The sequence below is a fragment of the Dermacentor variabilis genome, chromosome 3, assembly GCF_050947875.1.
Source record: "Dermacentor variabilis isolate Ectoservices chromosome 3, ASM5094787v1, whole genome shotgun sequence".
Lineage (NCBI taxonomy): Eukaryota > Metazoa > Arthropoda > Arachnida > Ixodida > Ixodidae > Dermacentor > Dermacentor variabilis.
Genome location: NC_134570.1, coordinates 220,416,552 through 220,438,693, shown reverse-complemented (window position 1 = coordinate 220,438,693; position 22,142 = coordinate 220,416,552). Strand labels below are relative to the sequence as shown.

The following is a 22,142-nucleotide window of genomic DNA, read 5'->3' as shown; positions in this document are numbered from 1 at the left end:
TGAGAGTTATGTTTCATGCAACTGAACAATACTCAAGTCTTGCTCGTCCCAGATAAAAATAGAAAAGCCGAACGCATTTAACATTGCAGAAGGCTTCTTTTTAGATAACGCATAATAGCCTAAACGAAGTATTCGCCACACTTGACACGTGTGCATAGAGCGCTAACAGCGAGTCAAACAAAACACCTATATCACGGACAAACAGTCTCCTCAATGGGGAACTATTTAAATAATAAACAGGCTCTATGGGTGCTATGCAGGATGCGCCGAGTTTCTCGTTCACCCGAGTTTTACCCGAGTTTGCTCGACGGCAGTCAGTGAACGGAGATAGCGTGAAACGCGTAAAGGCTGCAGGCAAAAAAATATGTAGACAAAAAGCCGCGTATGACAACATGAGCGCACCCTGCGCGGCACGCTGCTTCCACGTTTCAAGCGCAGACGGCTGCACAACGAAACGCGCCAGCGCCGCGTATTGTTATCAACGGATTATCGCAACTTAGCAATACCGTGACTGTCCCGCTGTCTGTCTGCCCACTTGCCGTGAGCCGCTTGCCACGCCTTTCCCGGGCGCGTCAAGGGCGTGCCTTTTCTTTCGGCAACTATCTTTCTATCCTCCATCGAATGCGAACAGGGTACATGCGGCGCATTCTTGCACCTACGCTTTCGCTCAAACGAATACGTTAAAATACAGCAAATAAAATAACGAACATTTTTATTTCTTTAAGTGTCTGTTTTTCGTTTTGAATGCTAGAAATTTGTGATGACAAACGGAGATCGAGCAAATTATTAAATTTTGCACTTCTTGCCGCGAGTGGCGAGTGAGGCGAAAGCTTAGAAGCAGATACATTGAAGCAAGTCGCACGCACGAGGCAGTTTATACGGTGAGAAGTCGCCTAGGGGCGCTACAGTGCTATTCTCAATAATGTCAGTGGTCGCCATTCTTTCTCTATTAGGAGAATAGGAACGTAGCGCCGCAGTACGGCTGTTCATTGCAGGCGCTTCAAGTCTCCCGTTTTACCAACTAAAAACGATGTACTAGTCATAAATACGGGAGCAACGGCTGTCGCTGCAAAATGGCGATCCGTAGCGCCCGTAGTGACGCAGTTCAGTGAAAATGTACTAGTTTATCCTTGTGCGCGAAGCCTCGGCGATGCACTGCGAAGAAGTGCGTGCTTCCCAGCGACACAATTCATCGCTTGTCATCGCTTGCCCAGTGAAAGTGCCTCTGAGCCTATGTACGCAGTATTTGAGTGTTTTGTGCGCACCAAGGTGCTTGCGGATTACTTATGCTGGAGCCAGCAGCGATCGCAGAAGTATATCGTAACGACACCGCAGCAATCGCATTTTGGCAGGTGAGTGCTCTTGTGTGCGGTTATGCGACTTCGAACTGAGGAAGTTGTTGGAACTGTTGAGTGCTCAGTGCTTGTGATGAAGAAATGCCATTGCACTGGGTCTAGAAGAGCGAGCGATTCTCGGACGCTGATCGTGTTTACGACGTTGTGGCTCCGATACATCACCGATGACAGAGCAGCCATCTCAAACGACTGCTGCGATACGCACTCCTCAGCATCGTCGTCACCCTCGGCGCATCGACGCTTGCAAGCAGCCACAGTGACGTGCCGATAATTATTTACTGTGCGCTACGTCGCCACAATGCAGGGAATGAAACCGTGCTGTGGGGCCATCTCAGCCCGAGAAGATATATGCATGAGCCAGCGACAGTCAACGCTTTGTTTTTGATAGTAGTGCGCAGTACTGTACATCACCGATGACAGTGCGTTGTGCGTGTTTTATGTCGGTGGTGAATATTGTTGATGCCTCTCAGCTCGGCACCGCGTCGCTGTTGCCGAAAGATAAGTTGGGCGTGGCCCAACCGTGGTGGGTGCGCGCACAGGAGTTACGTGCCTCGCGCGGGGCGTGACCTCTGGCTTTGATTGACAGGCGAACTCGTGCTAAACTCGTACATCGCGAAACCCCCTCCGAGTTCAACTCGGGAACATGGCGGCGGCAGCAGCAGCCTGTGTTATTACATCCAGCGGCAGCAAGCGTCAATATGACCGTCTGGACCCGTTCACGTACATGACCGCCGTGGAGTTTAGGCGTCATTTTCGCCTGTCGAAGACATCATTGCGCTGGCTGTGTGACGAGCTAGGCGAAGACTCTCGTCTGTGGAGACAGCGTGGCGGGCTTCATTCGCTCACCGTCGAAGAGCAAGTCCTCTGCGCCCTCCGTTTCTACGGGACTGGGAGTTTTCAGGGAAGCGTCGGCGCCCAGTGTTACATTGGACGTCATCAAACTACTGTGAGCCTCTGTGTCAGAGATGTCTGCTGTGCTTATTGATGCGGCAGTGCGGAAGCGGTGGCTGGCTTTCCCGAAGACTGCGGCTGAGCGGGCATTTATAAAAGAACGCTTCTTACTTCGCGGAAACATTACGAACGTAGTCGGGTGTGTCGACGGAACGTACGTAGGAATTAAGGTGCCTTCAATGTCAGCGTTACTGTGATTAGCATTGAAGCAATGTCTAGACGCACCATATTGCCAAATTTGTCACTTCTGTGTAGCCGACTTAAATTTTGTGTTACCGTCATCACACATGCGGCAGCCTATGATAGAGACTTTTTCGCTGGTTGCTGACTTTTTACCGTTTGTTCTACTTGTATATCAGGGTGCCTTCCAAGTGGCTCACTTTTTGGGGAAAGAGGTTAATGAAATATAAATAGATAAATAGATATCACAAATTGTGTGAAGTACCCTGTGAATGCTAATCTCACAAAGAACTTAGTGTTTTTTATGAGATTACTTAGTACTTAGTGCAAGTTACTTAGTATGCATAATGCTGAATTTAGGTCATGCGTCATCTATTGGCCGCACTATGAAACAGCAAGGCATTGCACAATTCGTTGCAGTGCGAGATGGGGATGTCGCGCCAAGCCTGTTGTGCCTGTGCATTTATGGCGAAATGAAAATGCATTGAGAATCTTAGTGTGCTGGCTTGCATGAAGAAAATACTTCAGAGTGTTTGCTGTGTTCACTGTTGGTGCATGTGCCAGTGGTTCAGTGTATATTCTTTTGCGGGGGGGGGCAGCGTTATTCTGTATGGACAAATCGTATAGTTTCGTCTCATAATGGGGCTCTAATTCTTCAGCAGTAGAACAATGCAGATCCAATGCTCTGCAGAACTCGGTGTGTGTGAACATGTCGTGAACCACCAAGGCAAAATTACATATCGGGAGAAATGTGGTGCAGATGCCAATGAAAAGTGGGTCTTTAACCCACCATGATAAAAATAAAGATTGAAGAGCGAATAGACCTTTTATACAGCTTTAGAGCAATAATTACACAAACTGTGACATGCTCAAACATGTAAAAGCTTGCCACAATGCCAAAGTAGGATGAGTGATATGCAGCATATTTTGGCATTGAACACGTCTTGTAACTGCTATTTTTATTGTAAGCCTCGCTGTCACGCCTTTCCCTCCAGCACTCCCTTTACTGAAACGCAGCACTGTCTTTTTATTGGTGTCATGATGATGATGGTAATGGCAGCAGTAAGACTGGTTAATGCTTGCCACTTTGATTCCTGCGAGTTTAGTGGCACAAAATATGGCATGTGCATACACCTGTGCAGCAAACTTTTACGCTTGTGGTGATTTGTTGGAGAGCTAATTCGTGTTGGGGCATTTCAAAGATGTGCGCCATTGTGGCTTAATACCTAGAGCATTGGTGAGGTTGAACGGTTGTATCGGTATAGAAGCTTGAAGTTGAATTGCACAACAATTCGACGGGACACAAAGAAGAGAAATACACACCGCGGAACGCTCTGCTGTGTGTGTTACTCTTCTTTGTGTGCCGTCGAATCGTTGCGCGATCCAACTTCAAATAGAGCATTGGGCTTCTTTGGTGAAGGATTGAGGAGCATTGTGAGCTATTCGACACCATGCCAGAGCCTTGCCACACAATTATAGAAGTGTGAATGTTTGCAAACAAAGCTTTGCTTTCAAATCCACCTGCTCATGTAATACAAGCACTGATTGAAGGAACCGTCATACAAAAATAATGGTGAAATGAATGGCCTTTGAAAATTTGTATGTTGACACTAATGACATAATAAGTGCCACACCGGACTCGACAATTGTACTGGACAGAGCAGCTTGTTTACTATGTGAAGCACAAACTTCAGATGCTGTGCAGATAACCAAGCTCAGTTTGTTTATACGTGGTACACAACATTCACTGTAATCTGTTTTTGATTCTAAAGAAGTGCCAAACACCACCTCTTTTTCAAGGATGTCATGGGAATATTTGGGCGAGACCTTTTTACAGCCCCTCATAATGGAAGTGTGGCCAGCCCGCTTTGCTTGGGTGCCTTTATAGGTTTCTGTTCCTTATCATTGTGTGCTATCAAGTTGATAAAGTCTATGCAACCAGTGCAAGGCATTACGTGATTCTATAGTCGGATACAACTTTAGGAGGCCGCAGAATCTGCACACAAGCCTGCACCAATGGGCACACACTCTACACTGATGTCGTGCCGCTGGACGCACTAATACCTGCTCATTGGAGAGGGACTATTTAGACGTGGACGCAATCGGCTGCTGCGCTTTGGTCATCTGGGCCTCCTGTCTTGTGAAATTGTATCCGACTAGAGGATGCCGCTTTTCATACAACACAAAAGGACAAAGTGTACAATTATTTGGCCTATGAAATGGATACATCATAAGTGAGCTATGCATGGGCTTAAGTTGTGTGAAAATTAGTACATGCAAATATATGACATTGTTAAAGAATATGTGGTATCGAACATGCATGTAATGGCACGTTTAAATCGGGGAGTGTTGCATTCATATGCACAGTCTATAGGTGATAGCATTATTAAGCTCATGCCGTTTCCTGTCTTTCCATTGTGAAATACACGCACCGTTCATCTTGTGGCTAATCAACACCCACTGTATTCTTGCACATAGAAAGAACAAACAGCACAATGACATATATGCTGCATTAGTGTCTTTTTCATTTACACGGTCCAAGAGTGGCACAGGTTGTCTTACGTTTTTGCTCATTTTGAAGAGACATCAAGTGCATGTTACAAGTGTCCCAGTATGCACAGCACAATGTTTACTGCAATAATTTTATTCATGCTCTTGAATAATAAACAAAATAATAAACTGAAAGCTCGATTATAAGGTGTGTTCTGGGGGCTCGACTGGAGAGCAGTGAGGGTGCTGATCCTACTGTTGCAGAGCAGCCCTCTGGACCTTGCCACACTCTCAAGAGCACGTGCCTGGCGCTCGCCTACTGCCACCAGGCGGTTGACTGCCTCCAGCAGCAGAATGTTTTGCTGCAAAAAAAGTGGATTGTTGGAATGAATCAACCGCATATAAACCATTATTTACAAAGAAAAATGCTCATTGCACTATTGGTACTAAATGCCCTTAACTGTGGAAGCCTTTAGTCTATGCATAATAACACAATTTGTCGGGACAACGTTGCTTTATTTTTCATAACGGGTTGTTTTTTTTCAGAGCCAATTGTAATGTTTATTAGTGTGCCAACAGCTGAGGTGTCCTCGCACTTTCACGAGTCTCTACTGTAAGCACCACAAACCTATTTTTGTTCACTGCAAAACCAATGCCGCTCCCTACAATTCCGTCTTATGCGAGCCGATTGCATCATATGCCTACAAACATCATATTTTTGTCTCATTATGCAATTTTCTACCATCCTCGGCTGCAGTTCTCTCTCCTTGACATTCATTCTGTCACGCTTATGTAATCACCTGTTATAAATTGGCAACAAGTGATTGAAGACGTGCATGGCCTGCCCGCCGATTCCATTTTTTTTTCTTAATCTCAACTGGCATATCAGTTGCCACGGTTTACTACGCCACTGTCTTTCTGCCTTAATGCTATATCCAACAATTTTTGTTACTTTGCTTTCTGCACAGTCCTCGACTTCTCAAGTTTCTTAGTTAACCTCCAGGTTTATGTCCCATATTGCATAACCGGTAGAATGCAGTGTTTAAACATTTTTCAAGGATATTGGTAACGTGGCGATCACAATTCGGGAATGCCTCCCATGTGCTGTTCAATCCGTGAAATTTTTGTATAAGTTTCCTGCTTTATATCAGTACCTGCTATTGATATTTCACCTTTATAAAGATACTCTTCCATAAATTCTACGGGCTGAATGTCACTGATGAATTTCTGTTATATCACTAAGTTAGTGAAGTTACCTTTATCTTTTCCATATTCTCGCGGGCCCACGTACATGTGAAAGCACGAACACTCGTTGGTTCTCAATGCCTTTTTTAAACTGCGGGACATTCAGTTCGTTACTACGAAAGTGACTTAATCCGTGCACTATTATTCTGCTAAATATGAAACAGTAGAAGTATACTTATCTGCAGCTTGTCGATGTCTCCTTCACTGTGTTGGTTGCGAAATCCATCTTCGGCACCACCTCCTTGTCGCATCGTAGCTATATCGGCTGTCTTCCTTTTGCACACACTATGCAATATTCGTAACGATCGCAGTCACGCAGAGTGGAGGAACTCAGCGCACTGACAGAAGCAGCACCGGATAAGGGTTTTGTTCAGGATTGTGCCGTGAGCAGTAGGTGCGCGTTGCGATCTGTAAAATCGCCGAAGCTATTGGCACTCTTTCGGGGTGCACGGAAAGATTGCTCACGGAGGAACAGAACTATCCAAGAAATAGTGGTCATCGTCGAGCCTGATCACTACGTCGCGCACTGTACGAGTTTGTTTACACTGGGCCTCTCCGATGCTTAGCCGCCATGCTCGCCCGATGAATGTATGTGATGACGCCACCACAGCGTTCCCTCGTGGTATAATGCGAAGCGTACTAAATTACAAATTAGTCGAATGCACATTCAGTGTACATCTTGTAAGCGTTAAAATGCTTTTAAACAACGTTAAAGTAACTAATAATATTGTACTAAATGCATTTGTTTTATAACTCGCTTGTGCGTGTAATGCACTCGGTGGAACGACAAGCAAGTGAAAGAAGGCACGGCCATGCACCGACGGTATGATCACGTGAGCCTCAGTTTGTCGACCGCCCAGAAGGCAACGCCCAAGCAATGATAGCCACCCAGAGTGAATCTAGATAAACCAATGAAACTGGAGGCTTGTCGAAAGATAAACTGTGTCTCGGTACCATTTGTGCTTTCATCTTGGGGTGTCGCCAGAGTTCGTGAAGATCCCGAGTTTCGCCAAACTCGGCGCATCCTGCATAGCACCCCATGTCATTCATGTTTCTAGTGAATGAAGCAAGTGTTTTCTGTGAGGTAATAAGAAGGACTGCTTGTTCATCATTAGATAATGGAGTCAACGCAGGCTTGCAGCAATTTAGTCATTGCAATTTTCACTGACACGCAAAAGTTTGTCGTCAATGTACAAGTAACATCAGAGAGGGTTACCGCGTATTCAATATCATTAATAAAAACATAAAGAAGTGCAACGGAAAACCCATCCGTCAGACGCATTAGGAAAAAAATGATTCGGAACAGTTAGGAAACGGTCTGGAACGAAGAAGTGCGCGTCAGTCCGAGCATAATTGATCCCCGATAAGAGGTGATAATTAGTCATTACAAAGTGGCTTGATCTGGTGCCGTAGGTAGGAGCGTTTCTAGAAGTAAACTATGGAAAAAAAAGTCGGAAGCTTTAGTAAAGTTAAAATAAACGGTATAGACTTGCTTATAGTTAGCATAGAGGAGACCAACTCCTTGAAGAAAAGACAGAAGATTAGTTTTGACAGATTGGGAATAAACAAATCCGTGTTGAGTATTGCTTTTTTGTTTTTGACGAATGAAAATAGTTGTTTCAGAATGACAACCTCAGAAAAACATTGGGAAACTTAAAAAAGAGCGAAACCTAGCGATAATTTTGGTATCTGTCGTTTTCGCACTTTAGTGAAGAGGTGTAACTGAAATTTTTCTTTCATGAGAAATGGCGCACATGCGCTTTCAAATATAGAACTGCGATAAAAATTAACGGCACATAATTGATGCAACATCACTCACACGAAAAAGCCATCATTTCCATGGAGTGTAATTAAAGTTAGCTGACAAATTCTTAGTGACAAATTAGTGACAAGTTACAACAGAAGTGCGCAGAACATGGAAAGGTTCTGCATAGGAATAGGCGAAACTGTAAGGAACGCCTGTGGTCCTTGCACGTGCTTTCTTTTTTTGCCTACGTCCTCGTCCCGAGTGCCTCCTCACTCTCGAAGCATTTGTTGCTGGCCGTGTGGTTCCGAACTCGGAACACAACATGAAATTGTCCGTGGCCGTTTTTACATAACGATAGGTTCTCCGGAGAAAAAAAAAACTGACCTTCTAGAAAGGTAGACTGAAACAGCATTGAATTATGCTTCTATGTATATTGAGTCCCGATTATTCTGGAAGCAGTGGTCATCCAAGGGCGCAGTTAATGTTTGTCTAATGTGACTAGTGCGACTATGTGTCATGTAGTTGGATATGCTTTTGTTTGCTTGGAATCGTTGTGTATAAGGCCCATATGAATATTAAAACATACACAAAAATCCATAATAATTACTACATACGTTCTAGAGCTGCCATATGTTCTAGAGTTGCGAACTGTGACACGAAGCTGCCGGCTCCTGCCTCAATGATTGAAATAACGCTGGCATTGGGCTTTCCTTTATGTTTTTTTTGGCTCCCTTCGAGAGTCCTGCGCACATTTTCCTTTGGCTTATTAAATAGTTGTCTTAATGCGACATTGGCCTCAATTTATGCGCAGTTGCATGCAGTTTCGTCTTTCATTGGTACTTTTCATGCTTTTCAGAGGCACGTCCAAGCGTACGGCAGGAAGACTGACCGTTGGGCTAGCTGGTCTTCCATAATAATTATGGCAGTTTAGCACAAATTATTACACGGGCACAAAAGAGCAAATGAGACAAGGACGGGTGCCACTGTTTATTAAGATGCCAGCCACCGCAGCGTGCACAATTTGTAGAGCATGTGCTTCGCGGCGACATCGCAGTCACAGGAATCGCGCGTATCACGGAGCGGCTTGCATAAATTTTACTCTGAGGAATGAAAGTTTCTCGGACCTTCGCAAATACAAATGGAGGCATTCTTTTTGATAAAGAATGCCTCCAAAGCCAACCGAGACGCGCGACTTTTGCTGCTGCCTAGGATCTTGGTCTCCCGAAGGCGTGTTTCACAGCCACATGCCGCAACGTCAACGACCAGATGTGCGTGCTCGTACCCATTTTAACACGACAGCGTTAAGGGCCCTGTGTCGCACAATATCCGGGCGTCGAAAAGAATTTCGGACCAGATTTCGAACCACGAACTCCCAACCACTCTTCTACCACCAAAGTTGCTGATACCTTGGCTTTCATTCTTTACAAATTTATTCCTCGAAATATTGAGAACGGTAGCCCACAAAGAATGTAATAGATAAAAGACACCGACAGCACATATGCTTTCCGTTAGCTCTTCTGAGAGTGAAACATTAGAAGTGCGAAACAATAATAGGAGATGGACCGAGCCAAGAGGCGGCGTTTCTACGAGAAAGCTCGGCCTTCGTGCACAGCGTTGACCGCCAGCGTTTCCCGCTAAGCGTTACGGTTACATAAGGTGCAGTTGCCGGGAAGCATGAAAAGTAGTAAGGAGTCTCTAAATGCTTTCGCGTTCCGCTCCTAAAGCCGACGCTTAAGCGTCCTCCAAACATTTACTTGCTGAGCATTCTACCTCAGGCGGTCATTAACACACCTTGCCGACTGGCCGATATAGACATTCCCAAATGACATTGGGATAAAGTAAATTACGCCATCCGTTCGCCATCCAGGAAGAATATGCAGCCACTGGTTTTACTCGCCAGCGTCGGCCAGCGGCTCTCAAGTTCAATCCCGGCATTCTGTCTGAATGCAAACACATACATGCACCTAGCATAAGGGGCGCGTTGAGAACCGCAGGTGGTCAACATTTTATCTGAGATGTCAAGAATGGCGTGCCTCGTAGTTTCGGCTCTTGAAAACTCCACCATTTCAACCCTCAGCGAGGCACATGCTCGAACGCTTAACGGTTCCTCTTCTGCTAGAGGAGCCACAAACGCGCAAGGACAAAGGCCGCTTCGTATTTCATTCTATGCCAGAGCGGTATGTCTTTCGCGTTTCTATTTTTAGCTTTTGAATTGCACCTATGTCGGATTAAAGACGTGATGTCATTTAAACAGCACTAAAATCCCCACTACGCTTGGCTTCCCTGTCTCCAGGTGAACTTAATCGTTTCTCTCTCTCCTCTCCTTTGTTTAGTCAACGCACGCACTAGGAAGCGCAATGGGATCCTGGATTGGATTCTTTGTTTCAGTAAGTATTTTTTTCGTCTTACTGCTATGCCGCAGGCATACACTGCAGAAAGGGTTATGTATTTCTTTAACAAGTATGCATGCCATTATATATATATATATATATATATATATATATATATATATATATATATATATATATATACAGTAAAGAGGCCACTTGCAGCGCAGCACCCATTCAGGACTATGTCATACAGGCCATGTCATGTTAAGGGCACCCTTATTTTTTTGTGCATAAGCCATGGTGCAAATAAGTGTGTATTGCAGAATTTTTCGATGTTGTTATTTATTGTTGTTTCTTCTTTTTTCCATTGTAACAAGATGACGCATTGCTTGTTTCCATCTTTTCTTTCTTTTTTCTCACTTTTTTTCTTTTTTTCTTTTTGTGTTTCACATGCTATTAGGTTGTTAAACCCGTTAGGTATATCCCACTCCTGCCTAGGGCCTATAAAACAGGCTGGGAGTACGAAATGAATAAATAAATAAATAAATTCCACTCTGTAGGCGAATGATAAGAAAAGCTGTGGTACATCACACAGGGTTAAACAAGGGTAAATCTATTTATTTTTATCATTTGATAATGGAAGTAACGACATTATTATGATTACTATGGTATAAACTGATTGGCCTGGTTACAACCTTAGATTCTTGGCCATAGTTACATCTATACGCGACCTTTGTGGAGTTCATTAGCGACCTGGTTTGGTGTGGCGCTTCAAACCACTTTTCTAGTACAAACTGTGTGGACCATTTGTAGTATGGTTTTGAAATGTCCTCATTGAAGTCTCCAACGGTGATCACACGAGTAGAGTTATCATGCAACGTACGTGGTCATAAACTTCTCGATATTATATTTGGGCATGCCTGGCGACATATACACAGCGGCCATCACAATTTTCTCTTTCGTCTGTACAGCACGGGCTTCCCCACAGTCGGTCACCCTCCTGCAAATTGAGGGTGTATTATTGTTGCACTTACATTTTACCTTTGCGCATACGGCGGCGCCTCCTGCTCGCGAGTACATGTGCGGTTCACAAACGATTCCAGCATGTCCATTGACTTGACACAGTGCATCTTGATTTATATGTTTCACTATTGTTGTTTATTGTTGGGATTAGAGGCGACTACTTGTAGACGTGCTCGGCAAGGTACGCTGCAGTGACCATAGGATGGTAAGAACTCGAATTAGCCTAGACTTGAGGAGGGAACGGAAGAAACTGGTACACAAGAAGCCAATCAATGAGTTAGCGGTAAGAGGGAAACTAGAGGAATTCCGGATCAAGCTACAGAACAGGTATTCGGCTTTAACTCAGGAAGAGGACCTTAGTGTTGAAGCAATGAACGACTATCTCATGGGAACCATTAAGGAGTGCGCAATAGAAGTCGGTGGTAACTCCGTTAGACAGGAAACCAGTAAGCTATCGCAGGAGACGAAAGATCTGATCAAGAAACGCCAATGTATGAAAGCCTCTAACCCTACAGCTAGAATAGAACTGGCAGAACTTTCTAAGTTAATCAACAAGCGTAAGACAGCGGACATCAGGAACTATAATATGGATAGAATTGAACAGGCTCTCAGGAACGGAGGAAGCCTAAAAACAGTGAAGAAGAAACTAGGAATAGGCAAGAATCAGATGTGTGCGTTAAGAGACAAAGCCGGCAATATCGTTACTAATATGGATGAGATAGTTCAAGTGGCTGAGGAGTTCTATAGAGATTTATACAGTACCAGTGGCACCCACGACGATAGTGGAAGAGAGAATAGCCTAGAGGAATTCGAAATCCCACAGGTAACGCCAGAAGAAGTAAAGAAAGCCTTAGGAGCTATGCAAAGGGGAAGGCAGCTGGGGAGGATCAGGTAACAGCAGATTTGTTGAAGGATGGTGGTCAGATTGTTCTAGAGAAACTGGCCACCCTGTATACGCAATGCCTCATAACCTCGAGCGTACCGGAATCTTGGAAGAACGCTAACATAATCCTAATCCATAAGAAAGGGGACGCCAAAGACTTGAAAAATTACAGACCGATCAGCTTACTGTCCGTTGCCTACAAAGTATTTACTAAGGTAATCGCAAATAGAATCAGGAACACCTTAGACTTCTGTCAACCAAAGGACCAGGCAGGATTCCGTAAAGGCTACTCAACAATAGACCATATTCACACTATCAATCAAGTGATAGAGAAATGTGCAGAATATAACCAACCCTTATATATAGCTTTCATTGATTACGAGAAAGCGTTTGATTCAGTCGAAACTTCAGCAGTCATGGAGGCATTACGGAATCAGGGTGTAGATGAGCCATATGTAAAGATACTGGAAGATATCTATAGCGGCTCCACAGCCACCGTAGTCCTCCACAAAGAAAGCAACAAAATCCCTATAAAGAAAGGCGTCAGACAGGGAGATACGATATCTCCAATGCTATTCACAGCATGTTTACAGGAGGTATTCAGAGGTCTGGAGTGGGAAGAATTGGGGATAAAAGTTGATGGAGAATACCTTAGCAACTTGCGATTCGCTGATGATATTGCCTTGCTTAGTAACTCAGGAGACCAATTGCAATGCATGCTCACTGACCTGGAGAGGCAAAGCAGAAGGGTGGGTCTGAAAATTAATCTGCAGAAAACTAAAGTAATGTTTAACAGGCTCGGAAGAGAACAGCAGTTTACGATAGGTAGCGGAGCACTGGAAGGGGTAAGGGAATACATCTACTTAGGGAAGGTAGTGACCACGGATCCGGATCATGAGACTGAAATAACCAGAAGAATAAGAATGGGCTGGGGTGCGTTTGGCAGGCATTCTCAAATCATGAACAGCAGGTTGCCACTATCCCTCAAAAGGAAAGTGTATAACAGCTGTGTGTTACCAGTACTCACATATGGGGCAGAAACCTGGAAGCTTACGAAAAGGGTTCTGCTGAAATTGAGGACGAAGCAACGAGCTATGGAAAGAAGAATGATGGGTGTGACGTTAAGGGATAAGAAAAGAGCAGATTGGGTGAGGCAACAAACGCGGGTAAACGACATCTTAGTTGAAATCAAGAAAAAGAAATGGGCATGGGCCGGACATGTAATGAGGAGGGAAGATAACCGATGGTCACTAAGGGTTACGGACTGGATTCCAAGGGAAGGGATGCGTAGCAGGGGGCGGCAGAAAGTTAGGTGGGCGGATGACATTAAGACGTTTGCAGGGACAACATGGCCACCATTAGTACATGACCGGGGTAGTTGGAGAAGTATGGGAGGATGGATGGAAACAACTTTATTCTGAATCCGGCAAATTTGATGACCCGGGCTCAGGTCTCCCATGAGGGGACTTCGAGGCTTTGCCTCGTCGCCGCCTCTCGGGCTTGCTGGACAGCCCACTCTTGTGTCTTGAGGTTGGAGCTGCGCAGAGCGGCGGCCCACTTCGACGCAAGAGCCTCCGGAGCTACTGCCATTGTAGCTGATGTAACCCGACACTCCCACAACATGTGTGACAGCGTCGCTCTAGTGTCCTGACATAATTTGCAAAGAGCATTCGGGTATTGCGCGGGGAAAATGTGCTGCAATCGCACCGGACTGGGGAATGTTTGTGTTTGCAATTGTCGCCAGATGACTGCCTGGCGACGTTTCAGCATGGGGTGAGGTGGGGGCAGCAACCGCCTGCCTAGCTGGTAGTGCTTAGTGATGTCATTATACCTGACCAGGCGTTCTCGCGTGCTTTGAGCCAGCAGTTCCGAACTCGAAGAGGCGGTCCCCGATTCTGCGCGGCGGGTCAGTTCTCGCGCAGAGCGGTGTGCTACCTCGTTCAAATTAATGAGGCCCTCATCGGTGGGGGTGGCGACGTGCGCTGGAAACCATATGATGGCGGTGTTATCGAAGTGCTGTCGACCAGCTTTCCTTAGAATCTGGAGAGCTTCGGAGGAAATGCGCCCCCGCGCGTAGTTGCGAACTGCGAATTGTGAGTCGCTAAACACTACCTCGCAGAGGGGGTCGGTAAGCGCAAGCGCAATCGCTACCTCTTCTGCTGTTTCGGGGTATTCCGTTGCGACACTACACGCGTGCGTAAGCCTGGAGCTAACGTCTACGACTACCGCCGTGAACCGGCGTTCTCGCGTGTATTCTGCGGCGTCTACAAAGCGCGTAGTCCTCTTTCCACCCAAGGAGCGCAGCAGTGCCTTGGCACGGGCCTGGCGTCGGCCCCGATTAAATTCGGGGTGCATGTTTCGAGGTATAGGGGCGACAATCAGTGTGTCGCTGAGGTCAGGTGGAATGACCTGTTTCTGACCGTGTTGGACGTGGTAGTTGAAGCCGAGTTTCCGCAGGATGTACCGGCCCGTGGCTGTCAGAGACATGCGTTCGAGTTGAGAGGTTCTTTGCGCATCCACGATTTCCTCAAGCGTGTTGTATACCCCCAGCTGTAGCAGACGAGCAGTGCTTGTGGACTCCGGTAGGCCAAGGGCGATCTTGTAAGTCTTGCGTATAAGGGTGTTGATTTTCTCCCTTTCAGTGACATTCCAGTTGTGGAAGGCTGCCACATAAGTGATGTGACTGATTGCGAAAGAGTGTATGAGGCGCATGACACTGTCCTCCTTCATGCCCGTGTGCTTGTTTGTAATGCGTTTGATCAGGCGGGTAGCCGCTGTAACCTTGCCTTCGATTTTGCGAATAGCTTCTATGTTTGACCCGTTGGCTGTTATATGCATGCCTAGGATGCGTATCTTCGGGACTCGGGGAATGCAGGAGCCGTCTTGCGTATAGAGGATTATGTCGTCACATTGGCGCCATTCGGCTGTAGGCTTGGGCCGGCAGCGCGAGCGGTAGACGAGCAGCTCCGATTTCAGTGGAGATAGTCGGAGACCTGTGTCTTGTAGGTAGGTTTCGACTGCAGAGACCGCTGCTTGTAAGGTGCATTCTATCTGACCGTCACTGCCCTTGTTGACCCACAGGGTGATGTCATCTGCGTACAAGGCGTGATGGAGGCCATCGATCTCGTCGAGGTAGGCCGGGAGACCCAGCATCACGAGGTTGAAAAGGAGTGGGGATATGACCGATCCTTGAGGAGTGCCGGTGCTTCCTAGTGAATGTTCGTCGGATGGCATGCTGCCGACCGCGAGGGTGACTGTGCGGCGCGACAGGAAGTCTCTGACGTAGTTGTAGCTTCGCGCACCCAAGTTGAGCTTGTTTATGCGGCTCAGGATTGCTGCATGTGCTACATTGTCAAATGCCTTTTCCAAGTCCAGGCCGAGGATGGCCCGGTTGCCGCTAGTTGGGTCATTGATAATCTCGTGGTAGAGCTGGAGCATGACGTCTTGAGTGGAGAGGTGTGACCGGAAGCCCACCATAGTGGGTAGGTAGGCTCCAGTGTCCTCGAGGTGGTGGTTGATGCGGGAGAGGAACGCGTGCTCCATCACTTTGCCAACGCAGGATGTGAGGGAAATGGGCCGCAAGTGATCGAGGCTGGACGGCTTGCCTGGCTTCGGTATCAGGACTGCTTTAGAGCGTTTCCACGCCTCTGGGATGCAACCTGCTCGCCAGCATTTGTTGATGTATGCCGTAAGAGCGGTTATCGAGGCATCATCGAGGTTTCTTAGAGTCTTGTTCGTAACCTTGTCGGGACCAGGTGTTGATTTGCCATTAAGGTCGTGGAGAGCTGCGCGGATCTCTGACTCGTGAAATTCTTCATCGAGTGTCACATTTGTCTCTCCAGTGTAATCCCCGTGTTGAACATCGGGCCGTCGAGGGAAGTACTTGGCTAGCAGGCGTGTCACGAGCTGGTGATCACTCGTGGTAGCCTGTTCCTTGTGCAAAAGGCGTTGCAGGTTTGCTTGCTGAGCAGACTTGCTCTGCGTTTCCCCCAAGAGGTGACGAAGGAGACGCCACGTGCTGCCATTGTGGAGCTGCCCATCGACTGCGTTGCAGATGTCATACCACTGTTGGCGGCTTAAGGTCCGGCAATGGTCTTCCAGCTGGCGATTGATATGTGCGATCTTCTTACGAAGCTTTCGGTTGTGCCTTTGCTGCTTCCATCTTGCATTTAGTGACGTCTTGGCTTCCCAGAGGTGGGCTAGTCGGCTGTCGATCTTGTCAACCTGGAATTCGGGTGCGAGCGTCTGCGTCGCCTTGTTCATGTCGTCGTTGAGCGTCTCCATCCATGCCTCGATGTCATCGATGTTCTCCTCACCTCTCTGTTCAGCTCGCTGCTTTCGGAATTTGTCCCAGTCCGTCCATTTGAATAGCTTAGGAAAAGGGGGTGTACCCGCCTGAGGAATTCGTGTTTCTATGATCATGTGGTCACTACCGAGATCTTCAAAGGTATTGCGCCACATTGCTTGAGGGATGTTACGGACCGCCGTTAGGTCTGGTGTCGTGTCCCGTGCCGTAGAGGTGCCCGTGCGGGTTGGCGCCGTGGGATCGGTAATAAGAGTTAATTCGGCATCATGTAGGTCCTGCCACAGGCGTCGACCTTTGGCGGTAGTGTAGCCATAGCCCCAGGCCTCGTTCGGGGCGTTAAAATCTCCCCCCACCAGAAACGGGTTTGCGCCCGCCAAGGCAAGCGCCCCTCGGAACAGAGAGAGGAAACGAGCCCGTGAGTGAGCCGGATTACTATATACGTTGAGGAGAAATAAACTGTGGTTGCGTGTTCTATTGGGAAGGAGCTCTACAAGCATGTTTTCCGCATGTGTGCCGCTTACGCTGTGTTCTTGCACCGCTATTCCTTTCCGAATTAAAATTGCAAGTCCGCGATCAACGGGAATCGGCGAGGCATTCGCAGTGTAACCTGGAAGTTTTGGTACGGTACCTACTGTTTCTTGTATCATTATGATGTCGGGTTTGGGTTGCGCGTGTCGGACGTACTGTTGCAGCAGTGGTTGCTTCTTAGTGAAGCCCCGACAGTTCCACTGCCACACCACGAGCTCGTTAGTGGGGCTGGCCATCGTGGTGCTGTACTTGTGCGTTACCTGAAATAGGACTAGGGTGAATGACTGTAGGGCCCATGGTGGGCATCATTTCCATGCCTGGGCGAAGGCCTATGTGAGTCTCGATTTTGTCTATATGGATTTCAACCCTGTCTGTTCGAGCAGTGAGGTTATTGACCGCAACGCCGACGTTGCGGATCCCGGTTTGAATTTCTGAAAGCAGCTTCCTCATTTCTTCTTGTTCTTGCCGCCAGTCATTTATCGTGACATGTGCTTTGCGCCAATCACTTACTGCTGATTCGAGGTTCTCGAGCTGTTGAGACTCGGAACTGGCCGCCGCGCGTTTCTTTGTGGGCGGCGCCGCATTGTCGTTACCGTTCGTGACGGGAGTCGGGACTAAAGCAGGTTTAGGTATAGATGTCTGCGCCATCGACTGTTTAATCTCTCGAATTTCTTGGGTTAATTGTAGCACGACCGTACGTAATTGTGCGTTTTCGCGCTGCATTTCTTCCAATGCCACATCCCTGGGGTCCCTCTTATTATTGGGTTCGGAGGCAGTAGCTCCCTGAGCCTTGCGTCTCAGCGAGCCCTTAACCGCATCTGCCCAGCTCACCTTGTCAGGTAAGTCCGAATCTTGCTGGCCGGCTTGCTTCGGACGCCGAGAGCTCGAACGGCTACGGCTCGGCCCGGGGGTTTTGCTGCGCGCCCGGCTCCGAGACCTGCTCTGCCGGCGGGATGGAGGCCCCGCAACCGAGCGAGACCGGGCCCGGCCTCGAGAGCGGGAGCGGGAGGCAGGTGGGAAATGTTCGTCGTAGTTCTGTTGCTGTAGCTCGAGGGCGGCCTCCGCCGCTGCCCTCTGGCGGTCTCCGCGTCGTTTCTTAACAAGATAGGGGGTCTTGAATCGAGCCTTGCAGGCCTTGTCCGCAGTGGGATGCGCTCCCCCACAAAGGTGACACCTTGGCGTGCATGTGTGATTGGGGTCTGGGTTCGAGGCTCCGCAGCCTCTACACACACGGTCTTGGGGGTTCGGGCAGACGTCCATGCGATGTCCGACGCGTCCGCACTGGTGGCACACGTCAATCTGCTTTCTGTACAAGGTACACCTGAGCATAGCACCCCCGTAGTACACCCACGTTGGTACTCGGCCACCATCGAAGGCGATGATGACCGACGTGGTCTTGCTGAGTCTTTTGGCCGCTAAGGCATTCGGGTTCCTCTTGTTGACTATATGGAGGTGAATGTCCTTCGCGTCTTCTTCGAGAGGAATGCCTCGGACGACCCCCTTGACTGTATAGTCGGGCGCAGTTTCATATGCCCGTATCTCGAACTGGTGTCCGTCGACCTCAAAGCTGTCGAGTCGGCGGTACCGTTCTGCATTAGGAGAGTGAGGGGTACTCACAACGATGATATTTTGCTGAATATTTGGGCAGACAATGTCCTCCGTGGCGTCTTGTGGAGATACGTTTGCTGCCCTATATAAGGCCGAAGCGAGGCGGACGACCCCGACTTTTGCAACGTTCAAGCCGCCCCGTGGCCTGATAACTACTTTGTGGTGATCACGTGGAAGAGTGGGCATCTTCCCTGCCTTCAGAACTTGCTGCTTGTGAGCACGCGGGCCTCGCTGCGCCTTGTTCGTGCCTCCAACGCCGGTTTGGGAGGCTGATGCAGTGTTAGGGTTAGCGCGCTTGCCCCAAGGAGAAAGTCGTGCACGCGGGCCAATGGTGCACCATCCTGTTTCCTCGGAAATCTCGGTGGGTGAGATATCAGTTCCTGCAACTTGTATTTCCATGGCGGCTTGAAGAAATGTGACGCGCAGCCGTAACTGCGGCTCACGTATCGGCCGGAGCACTAAGCTTAGCAGTAAGCTTAGCTCGGCGGTGCAGCGGCTCGGCAGAAATGGTCCAATAAATCGGTGAAAATGCAGTTCCCACCTTGAAGACGAATATCGGTAGAGTCAGGATAACTTGCGGGAGATGATGGTGCAAAATTACAGAGATATTTTGCATAAACACTGCGAAATCATTTACGAAAGACAGAGCCGGCGTGAAGTGCATCCGCTCACTTCGGCTTCTTCGTCGTCTCGAACCAAGTATGGGAGAGGCCTTTGCTCTGCAGTGGGCGTAACTAGTCTGATGATGATGATGATGATGATGATGATGATGATGATGACTTGGAGGCGTCTTCACCTCCGCTGAGAGTGGGCCCGGTATTGGCCCGCGCTCAGCTCTATTTGTTCATGAACAAACACGAAAATACATGGAACCCCAGCCATATACAGCTTCGCTTTGAAATGTAAAGATAAAAACTAAACGGTCAAAAATCAAGTAGGTTGATTAAAAAAATGTTGGACGATATTGCAAAGTTTTACCTTTTTGTTATCCCAGTCTTCCTTTTCAACAATCTTTACATACCATCTTAAAACCGACCGCGCCGAAGGTTTCTCGTATGATCAGTTTATTTTTCCGGCAATAAAAGTATGCCACTCAGCTCCGACGCGTTACGTCGGTAACAAGAGTGGCCACCACAGAATAAGGACTGAGAAATATATTCCTATAAGCGAGCTATTGACAGGAAAATAAACTGTTTCTTTTAAGTAAACGTTCATTGTATGTATGCTACAATATTATCGCTTTGCGAAAGGCGCACCTTCAGTTGTCAGAACCTGGTCCGCCATTTTCTTCGATTTTATATCGCAACAGTCTCGCTTGAATTCAGATTGCATGCGCGACGCGAATAGTGGTGCAAATTCAAGAATGCATGTGAGCCCTAGGGATCAGGCTGGAAGGTAAAATGAGTTAGGTGTAACTCGTCGACGTGCGAGACGTGCCGATCAGATCTGCAAGACTGTGCTCGTCGCTGTGGCTCTGCTCTCAGTAGCACCGGTTCTTGGCGCCAGTTCGTCCGATAGATAGCCGGTCTCGTGAACCAGTTCTTGCTCCTGTATTGTTCTTTACTTTTTCTGCAACGTGAAATCTAATGGAGTTGATGCGTGCTGGATGCCGCTCTGCAAGCGGTAAGCAGAGCCGGAGTTAACAAAGGTCAGTATCATCTCAGACGAGTGAGGCTGCGAGGATTCTTGCCAGAGACCGACTTCTACTGAAAAACTCCAGGAACCTTACGGCAGAAAAAGCAGGCTCAATGAAAGCTGCAGCGTCATATATGTGCTGCAGCAACCGAGAGAACTCGCGCGCGAATTAAGTCCCGAAAAGGTGGCTGAAGACCGAGCTAGCGGCGTTGCACAGCTCGAACTGTGACGACAAGCTGCATCGTGCATAATTTTACTCGGAAGATGGCGTGAGCATTTGCCTATAGGATCGCTAGAGTAGCGTAGCAACATGTGCCCTGTTTCGCTGCTCCTTCCGTGTCACGCAGTGCGCAATGAAAGCGCTGACGTTCGGCTGAAAACGCACCTACCGAAGGAGAAGATTGCCGTCTTCGCGGAAGAGATTGCCTTTCTTTCATCGCCAAGCAAACCCAGATATGTCGGTGGAAATAGTGTTTGTTTCTTCACGCGATAACATTAGCAAGAACTGTTCACCGGCCTAATCTAAAACCGGCTCGAGACCGTCACGCAATTTCGAACGACAACGAAGATCATGAAGAAGACGCTAGAATTGCGAACTAGGCATTCTATCCTCCAACTGCTAACACCGAAGAACGAAGTGCAAACAATTTGTTCCGACGAGCTTACAGAGAGAATCAGAATTGTCGTGCGTGAATAACTACATATGATCTTCCCGGCGTAGTGGGCCCTGGTCGATACAATTGCTGACACCATGCGACAGGAGATCTGCCACACACTAAAAGTTTCTGAGACGCCGCAGCCACAAACTATAAGTGGCGTAGCTTGTTCGCCGTTTCTGCGGGCCGCCATGTTCCTCCTCCACGCCCGCGTCAGGACACGGTGACGCCGCAGTTCCGACTGGACCGCCCTCAGCCTGCTCAGCGCCCCGAGGAAGACAGACGTCCCTGACCACCACCAGCTCTGCTTTCGGAAAGGCCACGTCTATCGCCAATAACTGTACAGTGAGATGGGACTACGAGACTACGCACACACCGCTGTGTTGCCAATTGCATCTTTAAACGATGGCAAAACACTTGCATACCTTTTTACAATAAGATAAAGCATATACTCACTGCTGTGTTTCATTTGCGTAAACATAAGTCCCGCGTGTTATCAAGGACACGTGCTGCATTCGCAATTAAATGCAAGCGCAAACGCACTATTATCAAATAGCACAAAAGTTAGTTATGCGTGATATCGAGTACATGGCTTACATCCAAGCAGTCTAGTTCTTTATCACTTAGGGCGATAAGCTCAATAATGTCATAAATCACCCAACGCGCGGAACCACCACAACTTCTTCAACATTACACTTATTTCTCACGAATGATGCTAAAACTTCACAGCCTGGTTGTATATCCGAAGACATTAGCGATCACCTACCTACCTTTTTACGAGGAAAAAAAAACTATTTCATGATGTTTCTGTGAAATAAAGGCACCAGATAATTTCCAATAGACGTCTTGAAACATTTTAGGGTCGCATTGCATTAGTAGATTTGAGTTCAATTTACGAACAATGTAGCCTGGAAACGCAAACAAAGAATTTCTTCAAAATTTCGTTCCGATCTACAACGACTGCTTCTCGATCATTGATATTTGACCTTGAAAAAAGCACGGAAGATATGGGTGACAGCTTGATTATATACGTCTTATAAAGAAAGAAACACAAACCATTTGAGAAATTTAGAAACACTCAAGCCCCTGAAACTCTGACACAATTCAAATCCCTACGTAACAAAATTAACAGCTAGATTCGTTCCGCTAAATATACCTACTAAAACAACTCTTTCGACGTAGCCCTCTTACGCAAACAAAAAAAA

At 47.5% G+C, this 22,142-nt stretch overlaps 1 protein-coding gene across 1 annotated transcript in view; it reads left to right on the top strand.

Moving 5' to 3' along the window:
* Positions 1 to 22,142, top strand: part of LOC142574426 (uncharacterized) — a 311,223-nt gene that overhangs the window by 224,085 nt on the left and 64,996 nt on the right. Inside the window, exon 6 of the mRNA XM_075683509.1 lies at positions 10,302 to 10,355. Within this exon, the coding sequence (XP_075539624.1) occupies positions 10,302 to 10,355 (54 nt within the window). The remainder of the gene's footprint in view (positions 1 to 10,301; positions 10,356 to 22,142) is intronic.